The following is a 23,313-nucleotide window of genomic DNA, read 5'->3' on the forward strand; positions in this document are numbered from 1 at the left end:
CTTAGCAAGCAGTTAGTGGTTAGTGCGATGGACTGTCATGCGAGAGGTCTTGGGTTCGATCCCTGCCTATGCCACCTAAAATTTTTTATCACAGGTACTGCCTCTTGCGAGGAATTGACAAATTCTCCAAGAGTAATTCTTGTCATGAAAAGTGCTTTATCAAATTTGCCATTCGGTTTCGGAAATGGTTGAGAGTTGTCAGTCAATAGGCCCTAATTCTCAAACGGACTGTTGCGCCACTCAATTTATTTTATTTAAGCAGTTGAGGAATAACGAATAAGGCCATATAGTCACTGAGGCCAAAGAGACCCCCTCCCAGGCGAATTAAGGATCTCTTGGTATCTTCGAGAGCAAGGTTCTGCGTACGATCTATGATCCTGTTTGTGTCGACAGGCAAAGTAACATCTGGCGGAAAAGATATAATCATGAGCTGTACAGCGACTTGCCACTGGTCAAAAACTGCGTGTTCAACGCTTAAAATAGCGAGCCAATGAACATTGAAGCCCCAGCCCGTAAGGTATTCAACGCCAAGCCTGAGGAAACAAGAAGCAGAGGCGGTCTCATCTACGGTGGAGTGAACAAGTTGAGGCCGGCGCACGTCAACTTGGCATTCGAAACTGGAGGCAGCAAGCTAGAGATCGAGTAAGCTGGCGAAAGTTATTACTTGAGGCCCAGGAGCACAATGCCAACTAAAGTAAAGTAAAGTAAATAAGTATTTCAAATGTTGCATCTAAATTGGCTTTCCTAGGGGTGGATTGATAAGTTGAATGAAAGTTAGCAAAATAGAAATATTAAAAAAAAGCATATAACTGAAAAAACCAAAATTGTCACAACTAAATTAAAAGAACATTATACAAATGCTTACTTTTTGATTAATTAATGTTTTTTTGCTTAGTTGATATTTATAAGAAGATGTGCTTAAGGTCAACTTAAACTACATATCATTAATTGTACTCTAATTTCTCAGTTTCACATTTATAGTTTATGTTTTTTAAAAAGGTTTGAAAAGGTTTTTAACTCTTACTGCCAGTTTCTTACAATTAAAAAAGAAATCTTAGTCATCTGCTTTCTTCACTACTATAAGAGCAAGTAAGTCCGACCCATAAGTCGTGAGTTTTTATTTAATCTTTAATCACATTTAAATACTCTCTTTATGTTACATGATTGGTTATACAAACTAAATTAACAACAGATAGATTGTTGAATTTTTAATTAATGCACAATTACGGTCATATAACTCCGAACTCATGAACATTAAAAAGCCACACTCAGCGAAATGTTGCACTTCATAATAATTTTATTTGTATATTTATTTAAAAAATTTTAAATTCTCATTCCTTAAGCATTCACGTAATGCAACAGGTGGACAAATCCAAGCGGTTTAGAGAACTTTTTTTAGATCTATAGGAACTAGACTTATAAAAATAAATTATTAATTTTATTATGGTTAGATACAAAAATATGTAAGTTATAGGTACACTGCATAAGTTCTGGGTTAGCAAGTTAATTTTTGTATATAATTACTTTTTGTGTGTTGTTGTTGTTTTATTGGAAATAAATTGTTACGGAAGTTATCTTTTTTTTTAATGGAGAATAGAGTAAATGTTTATGCACTTTTATAAATTAAATTTGTAATTTTTTGTTCTGATTCTGAATACAGTTTCGACGGGTCAATAAGGCACTAATTTCGATTGTTAACTGATTTCTTCGCAAACAAACAGTTCTGGTAAATGAACTTCAAATTGAATTTAAAAAAAAAAATATAAAAATAGATTTGTATGTTGTTAGTGATGGCACGTTTGTAACCCGTCGTTTTATACTACTGATATTGATGACTTTAAATAATAGGAATTAACTAATATTTTATGCACAAAAGCGCTTTAATTCCGCTCAAACTGTTCGCGACATAAACTAAAACAGTATAAACATCACGTTTGAATTCAATGTACCTACCTACAATTCCAATTCACCAAAAGTTTGTTTAAGTTTAAAAAAAATATAGTGATGCACCATTCATGCGGTGGAATATCAATTAGTATTTAATATTCGTTTTCTTGATGGGCTTTTGGGTTAAAATATTTAACAGAGGTATATAACCCCGAAGGTATTCTATAAGCTATAACTATATACACATGGGTATACTTATAGATTTCGAGGTCTGTTTTAAAGTTATAATTCCATAATATACTATTGTTCGTTATTTCATAAACAAAAATACTGTTTTATTCAAATCGTGGCGTAATACGCCGCCGCCGCCGCGTATACAACTTCCTGAATATACATAAATGTTATATGCTGGAAATTTTGTTCTCATCATTGAAATTACCTATTTTGAGCAATGAAAATGAATAATTTCATCATGTTGGGTAAATTTTGTGCAAAAACATAATTTATGAGTCGCTTTAGACACATAAAATTCTTAAAGAAACCTAAGCAAGAATTTGACTTCCGGTATTTTTCATTTTTCTTTTCAAACTTTGACTTTATGAAAATAATTTATGATAATTATAATAATATTATTATAATGCAGCTTGAAAAATGTTTGCTCATAACTTATGGGCATATATTCATTTTAGTGGCAGTTCGTGTGGAATTATTGAGGATTTAAAATGTTAATGCACTTAAGAAAGTAATAACAATTAATGGCACTAGAATAGTGCAAAAATGGATTTTAAATAATTAAAAAATTGTTATAATTTTAGCTTGTTTACCTTGCTTCGGTTATTAATAACACTGGTTGACAAAAATAGTTATTTTTTGTGCTGACAAATAAAAGAATACATTTTTAAGGGATTTAAGATATCCTGAATTCAAATCTCTTTCAAAGGACTGAAGACAAGCAAAAACCTTCTTTGTAATGCTAAACGAAAACACAGATAACAAAAAATTGGATGATGAATTTGCAAAATGCAAATATTTATTTCCTAGATAAAGTTAAAATAATTGTAGCATTTTACTTAGTTTTCGTAATTTGTCATTAGTTATAAGAGGTCTTCATTTGACTCTATCAGACGTTTGAAAAAACCTTGAATATGTTTCCCTTATGTTTCAGAATATTTTGTTTTAAAATTAATTTTAAATGGTGGATAAAGAATTCAAACTCCGATTTTATCTATATTCATAAATTACAGTTTTCAACATTATTTTAATTTACTTCAAGAACTTGATTATTACAAAATTGCTGTAATGCCGTTTTGCGTTTTCGGTTTAAAATCGTTTAGCATAAATGCTTCGACATTCTTCAGCAGTCAGTTGATTCCTTACATTTCATGAAGATTTTTTGAAATCCAAGTTAGATACTTAACATTATTAAAAATTGCACATCAAAGTAAAAGATTGTAAATTTGGAAATTCATCACAAACTCCTATGAAAACTACTTTATGATTTTTAATAACTTCAAAAAGTGTAATATAAGTTTTTTTCGAATTATAAAAGGTTAAATTTCAAAATTCATAAGTAATAATTTGAAGCCAAAAAAACAATAGAAAAAGTACAATTTAATTACCTTAATAACTTCGAAATGGTTCTTCCTTTATTCTGTTCAGAAGTTGACGTATTTAAATTAGTTAGTACCCAGCTAGAGGAATTTAACCTCCTTCCTTTTACCAAGATAATTGTTCGGGGTAGTGTCGAAACCGATAAACTTGAAAATTATAGTATTGTATAGTAAAAGAAATACAAAGCAGGTGTGATTTTTTGAGAACACACTAAAATTTTCTTGAATTTTGAAAAATAATTTAAATGTACATAGCATAAACCATTTCCAATGAATTGTGAAATAGGGAAGAGCAAAAGGAGGAAGAAAAGAAATTAAAGTTTGAAAGTTTTCTTCAGGAGTTGACACGATTATCTCCAAAGAGAACACTCAAGAACTATTAAAATTAAACCTATTGAGATTTACCAATTAGGCTCCAGTTATAGCCTATTTTTTCATTGGTTTCCATCATTGAAAACAAAAATTGGAAATGTACTGATTGAAATCCACCGAAAAATGTTTACTGGAAGAAATCTGTCATTGGAATTGATGGAAATTGAAACAGAAATCATTGGAACGATTGGTTCCATTGTTGGACATAAAAGAATCAGCTGTTCAGGAAAATGAACTTCCGTCCGGAAAATAGGAAAATACATTTTAAGCGAAAAATAAATGCGGTATCTAACGTTTTTTTCTCAAAAAAATTCTTTGTGTGATTCCCGATCGATCAGTATATAATTTAATTTTAATTTCTAATCAAAGGGAAACACAACAAAATATCGATCCGGATCGATTTCAATGATAGCTATAACTGGTACCTTAGGGAACTGGCATAGTTAAAACCATACCTTTAAGGAATCAAAGGGATTGATGCAAGAGTCTGTGGTCCTAGAACTAATCACTCGGTATTGAAGGGAAAATCCACTAGTACTTTCCAGGTGAAAATTAATGACAGGAAAATGCGCAGGATGAAATCTGAAAAAAAAAAACTACACAAAGCAGAATATTCCCATTATGCCCTTAAATCGTTGCATTAAAAGCACAAAGCCCATAATTTAGCAGGACCAACCTAAGTTGATAAAATGTGTCTTTACTAAAGTTTGACAAAAAAAATGCTATCTGAGTGTTTTGTTATGAGTACAAGAAGATACTAGATATTATATTAGGGGCTTGCTAATCTATTAGTAAAATCCATCTGTAAACGTTTAGTTTTACATTGTTCAGATATATTTTCATCAAAATATAAATGCAATAAGATACATTCCAATATCAAGTATTTTTCAAAAAGAAACAACGCATTTAAAGCTAAATTTATTTCGTAAATACATTTTTTAAATTTTATTGATCAAACTAAAATTGTACTTAACAGCTGAATGCAAAATGTCAACAAAAATCCATTTCGTTTTATTGAAAAAAGTGTTCCAAATTTGACTGTCCCGATGACATCAGTGAAAAAATTACTGATGAAACAAACAGTAAAAAGATGGTGTAAAGCTCCTGGTTGTTTAATACCTGTAACACTGGTCGACAAGGTTTTCTTACTGGTATACAAATTTCACTTTTCTAATGAGTTTTGGTAGTCTTAATAATTTAACTTCAAAATTAATGTATCACGTCAGGTTTTAGAGATATCACTTTTTAAAACTCGAAAAACATTTATAAAGGCTGATTTTTCAGCTATTATCTTTTTGGCAACACTGGTTGACGCACGTTTCGTGTTTTATTTCACTGTCAAACATCTTCAGTTTGGTCTATAATTTAACCACAAATTGGCTTACAAATGAACAACACTTGCAAATTATTGAATTTTATTATCAAAATCCGTGCTCTGTTAAGAAAAATCATCTCGCGATCCAGCAAGCGATGAAGATCATTTTTGGCTTATTTCATTTCATTCAATTGTATGTCATGTGATTTAGTAATTTTCTTTAGGGTTTTCTGGCAAGCATAAATCCTGAACGGAAAACTCATTGCAAATCTTTCGATATGTTGGAATGATTGAAAAAAGTTATTAAGGATTTAAGTTGAAAAATTCTGTTAAAAAGTGTTAAACTGCGTCTGGCAAGGGGAAGGCTGAAAGCAAAATGCCTTGGACATTCTTTGATTCTTTAGAATCAGGGGAATTTGTCTGATATTTTGGTATATGATTCTTTTGGTTATAGTTAAGAGGGAAAAAGTTATTAATGGATTTAAGTTAAAAAAATTCTATTAAAAAGTGTTAAAATGCGCCTGGCAAGGGGAAGGCTGAAAGTAAAACGTCTTTTACACTTTTTTCTGATATCAGCGGAGCATCTACTATTGATTATATATTAATTTAAGTGGTTATAACTTCGACCCAAAAAGTTGATTTTCAAGCATTTTGGCGGCCGTCTGCCAATTGGAAGGCTGAAAACAAAACGTCTTAAACACACTTTTTTGACATCAGGGCACCATCCCATATTGTTTATATATACATTTTAGTGGTTATCACTTCGACCCCAAAATCGAAAAAATGGCCATTTTCGAAAGCCCACCCTAGCCCCCGGCTGAAAAAAAACCCTCCAGACGGTTGAATTTGGCATAATGTTGCGAATATCTACACATACATGTATATATAGTTTGGTTATCACTCCACTCCCAAAATTTGCTGCCGGCTATTGGTCTATCAGAGAAGCTGCCTCTGTGCTCGGTTTCAAGAAAGCAGCACGCAAAGCGGCGCTGCATATAAGGACGAGAGCTGCTCATGAGCTCTATGAGCAGAAGAGGCGAGATGAACACTGAATTCTCAGAAAGAAAAAGAGAGTGCATGAAAAGCGTGCGGTCGAAGATGTTGAGAGTTTTAAAAGCAGTAATGAAGTTCGAAAGTTTTATGAACAGGTGAAATGAAATTCACAGGTACATAAACCTAGAACCGAAGGCTGCAAAAAAGAAAGTGGAAACATCATAGTGGAACCGCAGTCAATGCTGAGGATATGGAATTCCACTTCTGCAGACGGTATAACGGCGACGACGAACTGAATTCCGCTGTCAGGCAGGATGATCCATTCAACATAGATGACGAAAGCCAACAATCCCTTCCTCCCGACTCAGGCGAAGTAAAGAGAGCAGGTGGAGATAAGTTGGTTAGGAGCATGCACTAACTTATGTGTAAGATATGGTCGGAAGAAAGCATGCCCGATGAATGGAACCTTAGTATTGTTTGCCCGATCCTAAAAAAGGAGACCCTCTAAATTGCACCAACTATAGAGGAATCTAAAGCCCATCGTCTAGTTTTGGCAACCCTGTCAAACTTGTCCGTTCGTGCAGGATGACCATGGAGAATTCATGCTTCCATAGAGGTTGGAAACAACTTAACAGAACCTTTCGATGTCAAAAAAGGTTTTAGACAAGGTGATGCGCTGTCATGCCATTTTTTTAACATCGTACTTACGAGTAAAAGAATAGTGCAGAGCTCCCACGTCAACACTAGAGGCACTATCTTTCAAAAGTCTGTCCAATTACTAGCATATGCTGATGACATTGACATAATCGGAAGAACTCAGCGTGATGTCAATGGGGCTTTTGTGAGTATTGAGACAGAGGCGGCAAAAATGGGTTTAACGGTTAATGAGGGCAAAACAAAGTATGTACATGCTGTCGTCAATAAAGGACATACAACACCGACATCTTGGTCAAAACGTCACCATCGACAGACGTAACTTTGAGGTAGTCAAGGACTTTGTCTACCTAGGCTCCGCTGTAAAATCAGAAAAAAACACCAGCGCTGAGATCAAACTCAGAATAACTCTTGCTAACCGCTGTTTCTATGGACTAAGAAAGTAATTGAGTGGTAAAGTCCTCTCTCGAGGGACCAAAGTGTCGCTACATAAGAACCTTGTCATCCTCGTCCTGCTATACGGTGCAGAAGCATGGACTATGACAAAAGCGGATGAAAACACCTTGGGCCGGTTCGAGATAAAAGTTCTTCATGTGATCTAGGGTCCCGTATGCATCGAAGTTGAGTGGAGTAGAAGATGGAACGACGAGTTGTACGGGCTGTACAGTGACGTAGACTTAGTCAAAAGGGTAAAAGTCCAACGAATAAGATGGCTGGGTAAAGGAGCGCATGGAAACCAATGCTCCGGCCCGGAAAGTCTTTGAATCCACACCCACAGGACAGCACAGTAGAGGAAGACCACGGATCAGGTGGCGCGCACAAGTGAAAAGTGACCTCATCCAACCGAAACTGGAGACATCTAGTTAGGGACCGAGCTAGATGGAGAAGTTTGTTGGGTGAGGCCCTAGTTCACACTGTAGCGCTACCTAAAGTAAGTAAGCAAGTAATTGTACGTAAATATTCAGAATTGTTTATTTTGGAGTGAATATCAGCCAGAAGTATTGCAAGAGATACCAGAAAAAGTCACAGTTTGGTGCGGTATATAGGCTAGTGGCATCATTGGACCGTACTTCTTTAAAGATAATGCAAATCGTAACGTAACTGTGAATTATGAATGGTGAGCGCTACCGTTAGATGATATCCAATTTGTGTTGCCCAAAATGCAAGAACTTGACTTGCTTGACATGTGGTTTCAACAAGACGGTGCCACAGGCCACACAGAACGTGCAGTGCAACAATTGACTTATTGAGAGGCGAGTTCGGTGAACATTTTATTTCACGTTCGAAACCGGTCAATTTGCGGCCTGGATCCTGTGATTTAACTCCTTAAGACTATTTTGTGTGGGACTTTGTTATAGCTTATGTCTATACAGACAAGCCCGCTTTAATTGACATATTGGAAGACAACATTGATGCATTTATTCGTAAGATACCGGCAGAAATGTTGGATAGAGCATGCCAAAATTGGATTAAGCGGATGGACCATTTCATGCATTTTTCTAAATTGCATGTGTTTTGTTTTGAAAAACTTTCCTATAGCTTTAAAAAAATTGCCCTTTATAAGGCTTTTTGAGGCTATCTAAATTTATGACGTATGTAGCTTTTTTCAATAAAATTCGTGAGGTTTTCTTTTAAATATATAATCCTTTTCTTCAATATCTAGTAAAATATTTATGTATATTATTTCATAAAATATTCGAAAAAAAGCTTCAAAAGTTGTAGGATGGATATAATCATATATGATGTTAATTTTTCTGTATGTAAGAGCAAATGACTAATAAAGACCCTTTTAAGGATCAGAAAAGGGCCAACATTTAGACTCGGGAAACTATTTAAGTATCAAATTCAAGTTCTTCTCGAAACTTTATATAGATTCAAACACTGACTCATAACTAATGAGAATTTCCAGAAACTAAGTAGAATAATAAAATGCTGTAAATTGTTTCTAAAAGAAAAAGATTTGTATTTTTCAAAATCATGATACAATTTATTGTAAAGAGATCGTTTAAGTTTTAACTTAGCCTTAAAAACTTGAAGTGATAGAAAAATTTAAAGGCGAGATTATTTGTGGAACAGAAAAACAAGTAATTTTATCGATCAATTTACTGAGTGCTAAAAACGCTCATCAGATAAACATTGGGCAGGTTCAGCCAACATAAGGGACTTCTTTTGCAGTCAACTTCATTCTTTGAACGTAAATTTTGACCAAGGCAATTTTTCAAGCGACATCAATTTCAAATTCAGAACTTTACTTCGCAAATCTCTACTTTGAGTTAATAGATGAAAAAGTACCAACAAAATTATTGTCTTCAAAACTCTCCTCAGTCAAGCTACAAGTACACCACGATTTGTATTTTGTATTGTAAAGAAATATTATTTCATTTCCAAATTGACAAGGAATCCTTTTACAGAAAGCATTACATAAAGGTAAGCAGAAAATTAAAAATTGATAGAGTAATAAAGTTCAGCTTTTAGTTGAATGAAAAAACATTATCAACTGTCATTTTGATTGAATTAAACTTGACTTGATAGTTAGGGAGATTTTTCTTGACTAACTTTAAAGTCAACTTTCCATTGAAGTTGCCTTAATTGGAAGGTAATTTTTTGGCAGCTGGCTAAAAACTTGCTAACTTTCAAGTCCCTTATGTCGTTTGAACCTGCCCATTTTTACTTTACCTAAACAGTAACTATAAGATACAGAAGTCCTTACCTTCTTTTTGTAGGCTGAACTTGACAGCGTTCTAGACAAATAATATTTAAAAAGCAAATATGAATGAAAAATTGTTTCAACACAAGAAGTTATTCTAAAAGTAAATGAGGAACTAGAAATATGTGATCTTATTATTATATTGTATAACATTCACCATTTCACAAATTTTACTTAAAGGAAGAACTAAATACTTCATTCATTTTCTTAGCCTCCAAAAGCCGAAAATAATGTATTTGTCTTCTAATCTTTTAAGTCAATGTCTCGAAAAGTTGAGGTTTTGAACTGATTTTAAAAATAAAAGTGTAATTTTATGCTTACAAGACTTTAATGTAATGTTTATCATTTTACGACGGATAAAGAATTTAATGTAAGTGCCTTAAAAAAGAGCTGTGTCAAGTAACGTACCATTTACCATTAAATTGATGATTTGTAAAAATGTAAAAGAAATAAGCCAATAAAAATTGATTCCTTAAATAATTATTGATATCAGATTTTTTATTGTATGTTATGACAAGTTGAATAATTTTTTTTTTCAAAATGTATCCAATATTAATTTTATTTCTTGGGCATTTCGTACATCCCCCGTAAAAAAATAATACTTCATTTTGTGCAGTCTTGTGTTATAAGCCAAAAGAAAAATAAGTATGTTCTTCTAACAACCACCCACAGCGCTAGTGGTGTTAAGAAGATCACACGTAAACAAACTGACGTTTTTTTTTTATTTTAGTTTTGACTTGTGGTTGTGTGTTTTGGGCAAAAATACTCAATTCCACTAAAAAGATTTTTGTTAATTTGCTCCAAAATTTCCAAATTAATTCCATCATCACATTCAAAAATTAATTAGACATAGACTTAAGCTTCATCATGCCAACTGTATATTTTAGTAAAGAAGGCCAAAATTATCTTCAAAAAGGTGCAGAAGAGTTAAAAGTTGCATTCGGCATAATAATTGGCCAAGTAAGTTAAAAATACAATTAGAATGATTTAATATTTTGTATTTATATTCCATTAATTAATTGATTCATTAAATTGTTGTTTGTTCAAGAAATCATATGATGACAAATATAACATTATACATCTTGCAAAACTTTTGGAGGATGAAGAGTCAATTAGTTCAACCCAAGAGACAACTCCCTCGTTGGAAACTGTTGATGTGCAATCACTGGCTGACCAATGGATAAGTGCATCAAAAATGACTCCAGGGTCATTTAGTGTAATTGGTATGTACATTCTTGATTTGGAATCTAAAACACAGCCCTCCCTGATTGAATTGTTAAGTTTATTTTGCGTTGCAGTACAAAATTCTGAGAACATTCTGGTTGTAAAAATAATGTGTATGATTATGTCCATGTTATATACGATGTATTAAATCTAAAAATGTGTAGGGTCCTCAGTGAAAAACTCTAAAGTGGAAGTTGAAAATATGTACAAAGTTTAAATTTTTCAAATTAGGGGTCAGTGGTATCTTAGAAGGGCTACGCTTTTTCATCTTTCCATTTCTCAAGCTTCTTAAAAGGCAGATCCACTAGAAAGAATCTTACTGAAATTGTGTCTCTTAATGAATTAGGAAAATAAAATAAAATGGACCTTACTTCACAGACTACATTAAAGACACTATCATTAGCTTCTTTAAAATCGACGAAAAGATGGTGTGTTTTGAAGCTATGTTCTTGAGTCTTTTCCAGGATTTGGCGTAGAGTGAAAATGTGGTCGATGGTAGATTTTCCAGGCCTGAAGTCACACTGGTAAGGGCCAATTAGTTCGTCAGTAAATGGCTTCATGCGTTCACATAATACGCTTGACAGGATCTTGTATGCGATGTTTAAAAGGTAAATGCCTCTGTAGTTCGCGCATAGGTAGGTAGGTAGAAATGGCGATCTCAAGGCAACCTAGATTTACAGAGAAGCTTCATAGCGATTATGTTAGAGCCATTTTGTCGCATTGAGAAAAAAGATTAGGTCTCTAATCTTTGTCTCAGATAGGTCATCGAGTTCTTGAAAGAATGCTTTTCCAAAGTTTTTCATTCTAGTGTTTGTCAAGCAGGACATTTGCAGAGGAAATGGATTATCGTTTCACTTTCTCTTTGGTCACTGCAGCTACGGCAAAAGGTGTTGTAAGAGATACCCAACTTCTCTGCATGAACTCCTATAGGCCAATGTCCGGTACAAACCGCAACAATCCTGGCTATGTCTTGCCTTGGCCTGCATAGAAGGTCGTTTGTACGGGTTTTATTATAGGTGGGCCATATCTTTCTTGATATAATGCAGTTGGGTAAATTGCTCTACCTTTGATTTGATTCAGTTTTGTAGATAGAAAAGACCAAGAGGAATGGTAACCATTTCCGCAAGTGAGCTATGAAGGGCCGATCCTTGCCTGGTTAGCTCGACAGCCCGTTCATTTCCCACGATACCACTATAGTCCGGAACCCAGATCAGGGTGACACCGAAGTTAATATTCAGGCTCGCAAGCTCATCGCGAAATTGCTGGACCAATTTAGATGAGGATATGGCCGAGTCAATGGCTTTGACAGCTGCATGACTGTCTGTAAAGATAGCTGCATTTCGGTTTTGGTTTGGGTTTTGTTTAAGTATCTTAGATGCCTCCCTTATTGCCAGCAGTTCAGCCTAAAAAACTCAGAAAAGATCCCAGAACCAACTCCGCACTCCATCTTTGGGCCGTCAGTAAAGATGGTTGTGTCGAAACCTATCGACACGATGTCATCCTCCCAATCTTCTCTGGATGGGAAAATAACCTTAAAACCCTTACTAAGGCTCAAAGTAGGAGTGCAGTAGTCAGTGTCTACCGAGATAATATCTGAGGGAATCAATTTCGTTGTGTTGCTGTGACCATAAGGTTTTGACAACCAGCTGTTTGATTCCTTCAGCCTAATAGCGCTGCAGGAAACTATGTATTTAATAAAAAGGTCGATTGGTAGAAGATCCAAAATAGCGTTGAAGGCGTCCGTTGGGCAAGTACGCATGGCCCCTGTGGTGCCCACGCAAGCTGTTCTCTGAACCTTCTTTAGCTTGTCAATATTATATGCTTTGCTAAGAGCAGGCCACCACACAATCGAACCATATGTTAAGATTGGGCGTACTACGGCTGTGTACGTCCATAAAATCATCTTCGACTAAAGTCCCCACTTTTTGCCGAAAGTTTTGCTGCAGGCGTAGAAGGCAACACAGGCCTTCTTAACACGTACTTCAATATTTAGTTTCCAGTTTAGTTTAGGGTCGAGTATAACTCCCAAATATTTTGCACTGAAAGACAATGATAGGATATGACCATTGAGTCGAGGTAGCGTGAAGGGCGGTACTTTAGTTTTGGTGGTAAAGAGCAACAGTTCAGTTTTACTTTGGTTAACTCCTAGTCCACAACTAGTGGCCCAGATGCTAACTTTCTTCAAAACTGACTCGGTGATTTCACTAATCACAGAGGTGTACTTTCCTGACACCAATAGCACCAAATCATCCGCGTAGGCTACCGCCTTCACTCCACATCTCTCTAATTTAACTAGAATTGTATCCATGACCAGAAGCCTTCGAAGAGGCGAAAGGACACCACCCTGGGGGGTTCCCCTAATCACGTGTTTTGTTGCGATTGTATTGCCTAGAGTGGCTCGAATCTTCCTACCACTGAGCATGGAAATAATCCATCTTCTATGGATTCTGTAAGGACGTTGTTAAAAGCACCTTCTATGTCTAGAAAGGTGGCAAGAGTAAATTCTTTATAATGGATTGTTTTTTTCTACAGTACGCACTATCTCATGGAGGGCAGTCGCCCTTAAGATAACCATGCTGAGAGCTTTCGAGAGGTCATCCAACTAGGATTTCTCTAATATGCTAATCAAGAATGCGCTCGAAGGTTTTAAGCACAAAAGATGTTAAGCTTATTGGTCTGAAATCCTTCGCGGATTCGTGACCTCGCCTACCCACTTTCGGGATAAAAACTACTTTGACCTGTCTCCACGACATGAGCACATGTTTGAGAAGGGGACATCCTTTAAAAATTTGTTCCAGCCATGGAGCTGCCACATCATGCAACTTTTGAAGCATAACTGGCAGTATGCCATCCATGTCTGGGGATTTATATGGAGAAAAAGTATTGAAATATTTTCTCTGGTTATAACGGAATTGACTTGCTCCACATGAGCTATTAGCTCTGTGGTTTCAAGCGATTCGGAGTTATCACTCTCGCAACCCGGAAAGTGCGTCTTTATCAGTAGCTCAAGAGATTCGGCTGGATCGGCTGTCCAGGTTCCATCAGGCTTTTTTAGAAATGAAGGATTACAATGTTCCTTCGATAAAACTTTGCTGAGCCTTGCGGAGTCCTTTATGTCTTCGATTGATTGACAGTATTCTCTCCAGCCTTGTGTTTTGGCTGATGACAGGGCTTGCTTGTAAATTTTAAGAGATATTGAAAATTGTCCTCGTCATTTTCCTAAGATTGGACAGTTGTTCATTCCACCACGAAGGAAGGGTTTTACGGCTATATTTAAATGGGCAAGAGACTCTAAAAGATTTACTTATAGAAGTTTTAAAGGTTTTCACCTTTGATTCAAGGTCTCCTATCGACTCAGTGAGATTCGGTAAGTTGCATAGAAGGCGGTCACCTTTTTTATGGATCGGGCAGATGCTGCTTAGGTTCCACTCGTCGGGCATGCTTTTTTCCTACTTTGTTCGACTTTAGCCTGGTGATGGCTAGTTTGATCTCACTCTGGTCGGGTGGGTGGAACACTAGATCGTCAACCAAATGGATTTGACGTGGCTGTTCGCTTTCAGAAATGTTGACTTCATCATCATTAAGCAGCTGGTTAAAATGATCTTTCCAGATTGTTAGCATTGACTGTGTCTCGGCTACGGTATTCCCCTCCTTATCTTTGCAGGCTCCAGGGCGGCTAGTGAATTCTGTTGTTTTCTTTTTGACTCTTCTACAAAAGCCCTGCACCTGTTTCCTGATAAAACATCCCTAGATCTCCCCGACTTCACGCTGCTCGTGGGCTTTTTTCTTTCTTCTGAGCAAGCGGTTCTCATCCCTTCTCCTGTCGAAGTAGAGCTGGCGGGAAGATCGTGTCCTCGTTTGCCTGAACACATTCGGAGTCAAACCAGGGGTTCCTTGGAGGCGGGTGCGTGAAACTACCTTATCTGCAGCATTCCTGATGGATAGATTGCAAAGCTGCCAGTGGGTCTCTGGACACTACTCGTCCATTGTCCCCCAACCTCTAGGGATACTCCGTGGGCAAAGGCATTTCCGATATCTTCCTGCTACAGTTTTCCAACGTTGCATCTTCTCCTCGTGGTCGTTGTTCGCCTAAGAGCTGCCATAGATATTCGTATTCACAGTTTAGCACCATCCAGGTAGTGGTCGGAATCTATGTTGGCTAATCTGTACGTACGAACGCCAAGTATGCTAGAGAAGAGTCTTCCGTCAATTGCAACATGATCGATTTGGTTGTATGTTCGATCATCGGGGGAATTCCAAGTACCTTTGTGGATATTAGGGCGAGGAATTCTGGTGCTACTCAACACCATGTTTTTCAGCTAGGAAGTGGAGAAGCCTAAATCCGTTTCCAGATGTGATGTCGTGTAGGCTATTAGGCTATGTCTTCCGATTGACCTACCAAAGATGCCTTCTTTACCAATTTTTTGCGTTAAAATATCCCAGGAGAATTTTAGCGTGGTTCCTGTGACATTGCTCATATGTTTTTGCGAGGAGCTCATAAAATTCTTCTTTGATATTGTTATCCTTCTCTTCCGTCCCGACGCATGCTCGCTGATAAGGATCAGGTGGTGGAGTTTGGCCTTAATGTAGGTTGTCGTCACTCTTTCATTTACTTCCCGAAAGCGCATCCAAATAAACGCTTTCTCCCACCGAGTAGACACTTCTCATAGTAGAAATCACAGCCTTCAATCTTCCTACTGCCCGTTCGATTCCATCGCATTTCCTGGAGGGCTGTCACATCAGCTTTGAGTTCGGCGAGGGCATCAGCAAGCTGCTCTGCTTTGCGTGGCTGTTGAGTGGACGCACATTCCATGTACCTAACGTAATTTTTTCGTTTGCGGGGGGGTGGGGTGTTGCTGTTGTCAAAAAAAAAATCAGTTCGTTAATCTGAGGCTATTACTTGTGTTTTCATCACACTTTAAATTTTCCTTTCATAGCCGGTTTGTGAGGCCTGTGCATGACTGAGATCGTTAGAGCGATATCTGGTCTTTTGCTCCAACTTCCTGAAAAGGTAATTCAAGTGTCACAGCTTTCGATACGATGGGTCCAAAGTTCGTAGTTAGTTCACCTTTCGGCTATCCAGAGGGCACCACTAGGAGGTGACGATACGGTTTTGCACCATCCTTTGATAAAATAAGTCAACAAATTATTTATCTTAAACTTGAAGCCCTTGATTTCCAACCCTTTTTTAAATCATGTTTCAAACCATAATCTGACAATCGCCGCTATAGTTTTGTTTTCAGTTCCTCAATCTCCGATCCCATTTATGCAAACTCAGGAGTTTCTCAAGGGAGCCACCTTTGTTATTTGTCTTAACTATATATTTAATACATATTAGGCTGCTCAGCAAAAGTGTTAGAAAAATTGTACAGTTAGCAAAACAGAACCCTTCCATAGGCTCTAGGAAAATAAGAAATGGACTTCAAGTGTCTGTTAACGCTGTCACCATACGAAGACGTCTTTTATAAGCGAAGTTACCAGCCCGAAGTCCACGCAAGGTACCATTCTTGACGAAAAGGTATGTGGCAAAGAGAATAGAGTTTGTCAAAGCGCATACAGTTTGGGGAATGGAGGAATGTTCTGTGGAGCGATGAAAGCAAAATCGTCCATTTTGGGTCCAAGGGTCGTCGAGAATATGTGAAAAAACCCTAAAATGCAGCATACGATACACGGTACACTATAAAAACAGTGAAGCATGGTGGAGAAAAAACTATAATATGGGCTTACTTTTAATACTACCTGATCGGGCCTTTTTATCTCATCGGGGGTATAAGGGACGCAATCGAGTATGTGAAAATTCTCGAGGAGGTTATGCTACCCTATGCTGAAGAGGAAATCCATTGGTTTGGGTATACCAACAAGATTATGACTCTAAGCATACGTCAAAAAAGTCAAAATCATGATTTGCGCACAAAAAGTTATCCGTTATGGAGTGGCCCGCTCAATCCCCCGTCCTTAACCCCATCGAAAATTTGTGGGGGGATGTTAAGAACGCAGTTCATAAAGCAAAACCCAAGAATTCGAAAAATTTGTGTGAAGCAGTGCGTAATTCGTGGAACGCAACACTAGTCGAGAGGTGTAAGGTTTTAGTGGATGCGATACTTCGTAGATGCGAAGCATCATAAAAACAATGGTAGTACTTTGTCATGTACTGCTATTCTTATGAACAGCCATATATTTAAAAAACGGTTTTTACTGTGATAAAGTAAAAAATCGATAGTACTTTTTTTCTGTTATAATGAATAAAATATTTTAGTTTGTTATTAGAAGTTTAATGAAATATATTATAACGTTGATATTGAAGACTTTTTTGTTTTATTTGGAGAGCACTACTCTTAAAAAGTTTTTTTTTTACAAGTACCGCCCCTGGCGAAGAATTGACAAATCCTAGGAAAATAATTTTTGTTATTTGTAGGTTTCGGGAACAATTGGCATTCTGCTCCATTTTTGACATTTATCGAGCACAGGACTTTCTTAGAGTTCTAAATTACAAGGACCTGGTCTTAACGAACTGTGACGCCATCTAGTTTTGTTTTACTTCTACAAGAAACAGAAACTTTATACCTTCTACTTACAACTTTCTCTACCTTTTCCATGTTGCTGTAAAAGTCTTCTTTGTTTGATAACGTATTTCTTTTCAGTAATGACACAATGTAGACATTTTTAAATTCTGTCTGGTTTTGTTGTCATGTATCTCCCCGCTTCGGACGTTCTCTTCGCTTGAGACTGTTTTTATTGTTTATTTCAATTAATTATAATATTTCCAATTCATTTACAGGTGTTTTTATGTCCAATGCAGAAAATGATTCAAATGATGACAAGCAAACGAAAAATATAAAAAAGATGTTGACTAAGCTTCATAAGTAAGTTATTTGCTAAATTTAAAAGTAAATATTAATATTTGTTCCCAACTCATCCTTATTAGACTCGTCACGAACAGCAATTCCACGATTGGTTACACAGAACACACCACAGACCTGGAAATACTATTTCTCTCGTATTCAGCGCCCTCTGCCAAGTCTAACTTCAAGATATTCTCAAATTCATCCAGGTAAATAATTCCTTTTCATTATTTGAATAAATCAGTTAAAAAAACGTTTTTGAAATTACAGCGGTGGAAATTTAATGCCAGCTGATTGCAAAGTCTTTGAAAAACTGCCACAATGGTATCTCTTTGAATCGAACTACGAGCTAGAAGATGTCTTTCCTCTAACCAACAACCAAGAAGAGATCGATGTTGAGAATCAATTCAATGCCATTCTGCAAGCTGTGAAGTTAAACATTCAAAATAGTGAAATATTTATCCAGCAACAAAACGTCGACGACAATACCACTCTGGAAAGCTATCTCAAAGAAAACAGCAACAACAAAAAGAACGACGTACCACATGTATTCAACGCTTCAATACTCCTCACAGCAAATGTTTCGAACGAGTTTCTCATCAAAATACGACCATTTAATGGAACGATAAGATTTTCAGGAATTGTATCATCTCGAATCTGGAGTCATGCAAAGAACACATTCAAAGAAATCAAAGAAAGTATCCGACGGGACATTCTCCGTTCATTGGCAGCTAGAATTCAAATATATTGCGATGGCTTGACTGATACTGTTTTAAAAACTGATGGTGTTGTTGTGAACGAACCGCCGAGGAGAATCTACTTTTGCAACTCAAAGAGTCAGGGAGGCATTCAATTCTCGGAATATGTCTTTCGTGGCGAGACACCTTCGGTAGCAGTGTCCCAGGCAAAACAAATTCTCGATATGGATATCAATTCGGACTGTATTTTTGATGATCTTGAAGGATTACCCGAAGATGAGGTGTCTTCTTTATTCGACGAAGCATATGAAGAACGTGAAGTGCAACCATATACTGGCTTAGGGCTAAGTCGGACCATGTATGTGCTGGCAATATTGGTTGTTCTGCTAGTCCTGTTGTTATCGGTTTTGTTAAATCACCTTCTATTGTAAAATGATTGTTGGAAAAAGGCACAATGATAATAATAATAATATATTTTAATAGAAAAATACGTTGCAATGTTGTATGAATATAATTTAAATCAATAAAATGTGTTTACAATTTTATAAGCTGGAAGAGATTTTTAAAGTGCCAACAAACACGCAATGAAAAGCAGACGCCAACGGCTTTTTAGATCAATGCAAATATTTGAAAGGGATTCTTCATTTGATCATTGTCTTTGAATTTGTAAGTGGAGAATTTCTAGAAAATCTTTGGGTTTTAATATCAATGTGTTTGTTTTCTTGAAATCTGTAAAAACTGATACTAAAGAAGAATTTTTTGAAGGATATAGTGGAAAGCTGAAACCATGGAATAAGCGTTTTTTAACGTCTTATGATACTTTAAAAGACAATTTTAAAGAAGTCACAAGGGATGACCTTCCTTTGTCTTTAATCTTTTAGTGATATGAGGAGAATCAGTAAGTAAATTTTCACACACTGTTGTAATCCAGGACTCAATCTTAGGCGTAGCTTGAGCAGTTTTAAAAAAGGCCTTTTAGTTGGCTCGAAATTGAAATTATCAAAAAATATACAACTCATTAAAATTGTTCATGGAACTCATAAATGTGGGATTGGCCAAAACTCAACACATCACCTTTCTCCAACAGACGAACTAGACAGAACCGAATACTTAACAAACGGACAGACATAACAAAAGACTAGCGTTCCTTCTATTTCTATCCTTTCGTATTTTTTATATATATAGAGTTTTTAGTCATCACTAAAAAATGTTCTTTAATGTTTTGTAAAGGAGGCTAACAAAATTTAAATAACATATTGTGTATCTCAACCTTACATTTACACTATTGTCCGGCAAGGTATGGTCTAAAATTTAATTTCAATGACTCTCCACATATGAACGCATTCCAAGATTCCAACAGTTTTCTTAATACGCCATATTTAGGAGCCACAACACAATAGTTTAGAGGGTTTTTGGTGCATTTCACGCAGAAATATAATAAATTGTTTTCAAACGTAGAGTTTTTTCGAAAAATAAAATATTCTTTTCTTGTTTGCATTTCTATTAATGCGCAGAACGCTGCAAAAATTCAAGACGATCTGATATGAAGAACTGTCGGGCTTTTTTTTTACATAGTTTTTTCGGGAGTCTATTATTACGATTGCTATCAGTCTGCTTACTCGTGTTTTAACCTTAAAGATGTCAACAAAACTTAAAAATTGTAGAGAGAAAAATGATTGGTTCTTAAATTTGAGGATTATGTAGGTGTATTTAAGTACATAACTTCTCTAAAAATTTAAATTTCAACAAATTAAGGTAAGCAAATAAGTTGGGAAGAAACGTTTGTGTGGCACTCCCAAATTACACGTTTTAGAATTTCTTCACTTGAAACGGAGATTCAAAACTTTTATATCAATAAATATGAAAGTTTATTATCATTTTCAATTAGCTATTAGTATAACAAAAGTGTCACTTTAGCTGTTTTTGGGACATTTATATTATTGAAATTCGTGGTTAATTCTAAAAGGATTCAAACCAAATTTACTTCAAAAGTAGATTTATTTAATTTCTTAAGATCTTTTGTATTAACAGAAAATACAGAAAATCAGTTTTGAAAGAAATAAAATGCACGACTGGGAAGCTATAACTTGATAATGTCATCCAAAAAGTCTGTTTAAAAATATTTCCTGTATTTTAAGATTTAAAAATTTAACTTATTTTTTTTTCGAAAATTATTTTAAATGTTGTCTTAAAAATATTTTTGGTAAGCACTAAATAAAGTGCTACTTTTTTTCGTTTAAATTTCGTTATCGAGTTTTGTAGACAAAATTAATATTTGTTTTTTAAATCAAAGAAATAAATAGTACATTTTCGATCATCGAAAATGTTCATCAATTTGATTATTTGATCATCGAAAAGAGCTTGCACAAAAAAAGAAGATTATTGAAATCGGACCATTAGTTCTTGAGAAACCTTAAAATATCATGGTTCTATGAGGGATACCCTTCTGGAGAAATACCAAAATATGTTTTCTTGTAAAAAGAATCAAAATTAAGAACACACAATTACGAGAAAGTTTTTAAAAAATCACAAATTTTTAAATTGACGATTTCGCTCTCTTTTTCTTAGAAACAAATTTTATGAAAATAATTTAAAGCATGACTAAAGATTTTTTTTAAATTCTACATTGAGTGAAAACAAAAATTTGAGTTGTTTTTGACAACAACCCGCTTTTTGGTGAATGTCGTTAAATAACTAACAAATCCTTAGATGAAATATTTACTTATACAACTTGACTGTATTAGCTTTATGGCTCATGTGACCCCCCTGGAACGTCCACTGGTCAAAAGTTGATGAATTTGTGTTGTGTTTTTGTAATAGGGCTGAATATCCAATTCATATTATGATCTTGGTCCAGTCTTCAGTTAAAAGTAGTACCTCTAGCAAGAAAGTTTAAGGAAGTAAAATACAAAATTTGTTTTCATATGCAAAAAATTAATAATTTAAAATATAATGGGGGTCATGTCCTTTAACGCAATGCGATTAGTTTTGAATTCAAGGGAATTCTTTCGTAAAAAAAAAAATCAAACAAATTTTCTCCCAGGGGATCTGGATCCGCCATTGTAAGTAATACCATTAATCTCTTATTCTCTAATACATATGAATGCCTTAGTTTTGTTTCCAGAAAATGTTTTTTTGGTCCATTTTATAATTTTGACCATTTCCCATTTCTTGAAATGTGTCAAAGCATTCTTGTTTTTCTCTCACAGACGATATGAGCGTCTCGTAGAGCCTGGGCACAGTTTCAACGTCTGTATTCAAACCTTCAATTTTTGTTTGATAACCGCGTAAAATATTAAATTGCTTAAATATAAAACCCCAATATTGAGACAGTATTCGTGCAGTGCGACTAAGAAAAGAATCTGTACTTTACTGTACGTCCGAAATTGGGCTCAAGGGTAAACTGATGATCATTCCTAAAAGAACGGGTATTACGGTTAAATTTTTTGAGGGGAGGAATGCAACTGGCTATTTCAATAGAACATTGTTTATGAAAATAGCGATATAGCGATATAGACATGAAACGGTCACCTATCAACTTTAGAGCTCTTCTTTGAATTCTGTTCAAGAGACTCAAGTGTGTTATTGGAGCACCTGCCCAGATATGGGAAGTGTACTTGAGTTTCGGACGAATATATGTTTTATAGATTGTAGCCAGATCAGAGGGGGAAAAAACTTCTTGCAGCGTCGGAGAAAACATAAACACTTAATAGCATTTTTGGCGATGTTAAACATGTGATCAATCCACAACAAGTGGTTTGTGATACACATATCTAGGACTGATGGTTGTTCAGTCTCCTCGATGCAAGTACCACTTATGGAAAGTGGAATTGGGGGATAGTTACGCTTTTGCGACAGTAGACAGCATTAAGTTCTCGAAGCATTAAATTCTACACGATTTTTGATTCCCCATTGAACAATGCTGTCAAGATCAGAATTCAATGAGCTTATCATAGTACACATCCAAAGAACAAGGATGAAAATCTAAAAACGAATATGAAAAGCTGAGGGTATTGTCGGCAGCGAAACAATTGAAACAATTTATTGTTTAGACTTTTCAGACAACAGATCATTTATAAAAATAAGGAAGAGTGTCGGAGACAAAACGGAGCCCTGGGGCACACCAGCGTTTATTTTATGAATATCAGATTTTAACCCGTTCAATTCTACTTGAAATGAACGGTCCGAAAGGTAATTTCTAACCCAACAATTCATTAATACCAAATGCACGCATTTTCGATAAGAGAGCTTGGTGCCAAACTTTATCAAATTCCTTTGAAATATCAAGTGCAATAATCTTACTTTCTTCAAAATAATGTAAAGATTTCTTCCACTGTTCGGTGAGATAAACCAAGACATCATCAGTGGATCTATTGCAACGAAAGACATACTGTCGATCATTAAAAAGCTTCCGATCTTCAAGATATTTCTTAAGCTGAAAATTGACCACAGTTTCCATGACCTTGGAAAGAAGGGACGTAAGTGCAATTGGACTACAATTTTCAAAAAACGTTTTTGGTGGGCATAATGTTGCATGACATTGAGAGCCGATATCATTTGTTCCCAATCTCTTTTTATGCTCTTCCAGACATCGTCTCGAGCTGACCAACGAGTAAGTAAGTGAATAATGTGACATTATCGGAATTATGTTAAACTAAGAAGCTTTACTCGCTGTCTTGATGCTTTTATGTGTTGTAAAAAGCCGACAAATTTTTAAACTTCAAGAATCATTCAATCATCGAATCAAATAGTTTTTTTAGATATCATTAATTTCAAACTTGGGGCTTTACTTGATTATTTTTTACTTGCAAACAGTACTTACAATATTCCCTAAAAAAAACTCCTAACACAGGTGAAAGCTGGTCTACATTCCAATTGCTTATGTGGTTATGAGTCGAATCAACTAGAAGTATTAAGATATTTGAAGCTATTTGATAATCGCTTCTGTAACTCTAGGTGACAGAATTTCTATGATTTTTTCTTTCATATGTGACAAAACACAAACACATAA

General features: G+C 35.5%; 1 protein-coding gene across 1 annotated transcript; it reads left to right on the forward strand.

Annotated features, from left to right (window-relative positions):
* The first annotated feature begins 10,258 nt into the window (after nucleotides 1-10,258).
* Nucleotides 10,259-18,857, forward strand: LOC129947580 (protein odr-4 homolog). Its single transcript, XM_056058199.1, has 5 exons — nucleotides 10,259-10,498; nucleotides 10,587-10,761; nucleotides 17,541-17,625; nucleotides 17,688-17,813; nucleotides 17,875-18,857. Exons 1-5 carry the CDS (start codon nucleotides 10,406-10,408, stop codon nucleotides 18,731-18,733), a joined length of 1,338 nt encoding a protein of 445 aa, XP_055914174.1. The 5' UTR covers nucleotides 10,259-10,405; the 3' UTR covers nucleotides 18,734-18,857.
* Nucleotides 18,858-23,313: the final 4,456 nt, after the last annotated feature.

This window comes from Eupeodes corollae, chromosome 2 (genome assembly GCF_945859685.1).
Source record: "Eupeodes corollae chromosome 2, idEupCoro1.1, whole genome shotgun sequence".
In the NCBI taxonomy this organism is placed as follows: Eukaryota; Metazoa; Arthropoda; class Insecta; order Diptera; family Syrphidae; genus Eupeodes; species Eupeodes corollae.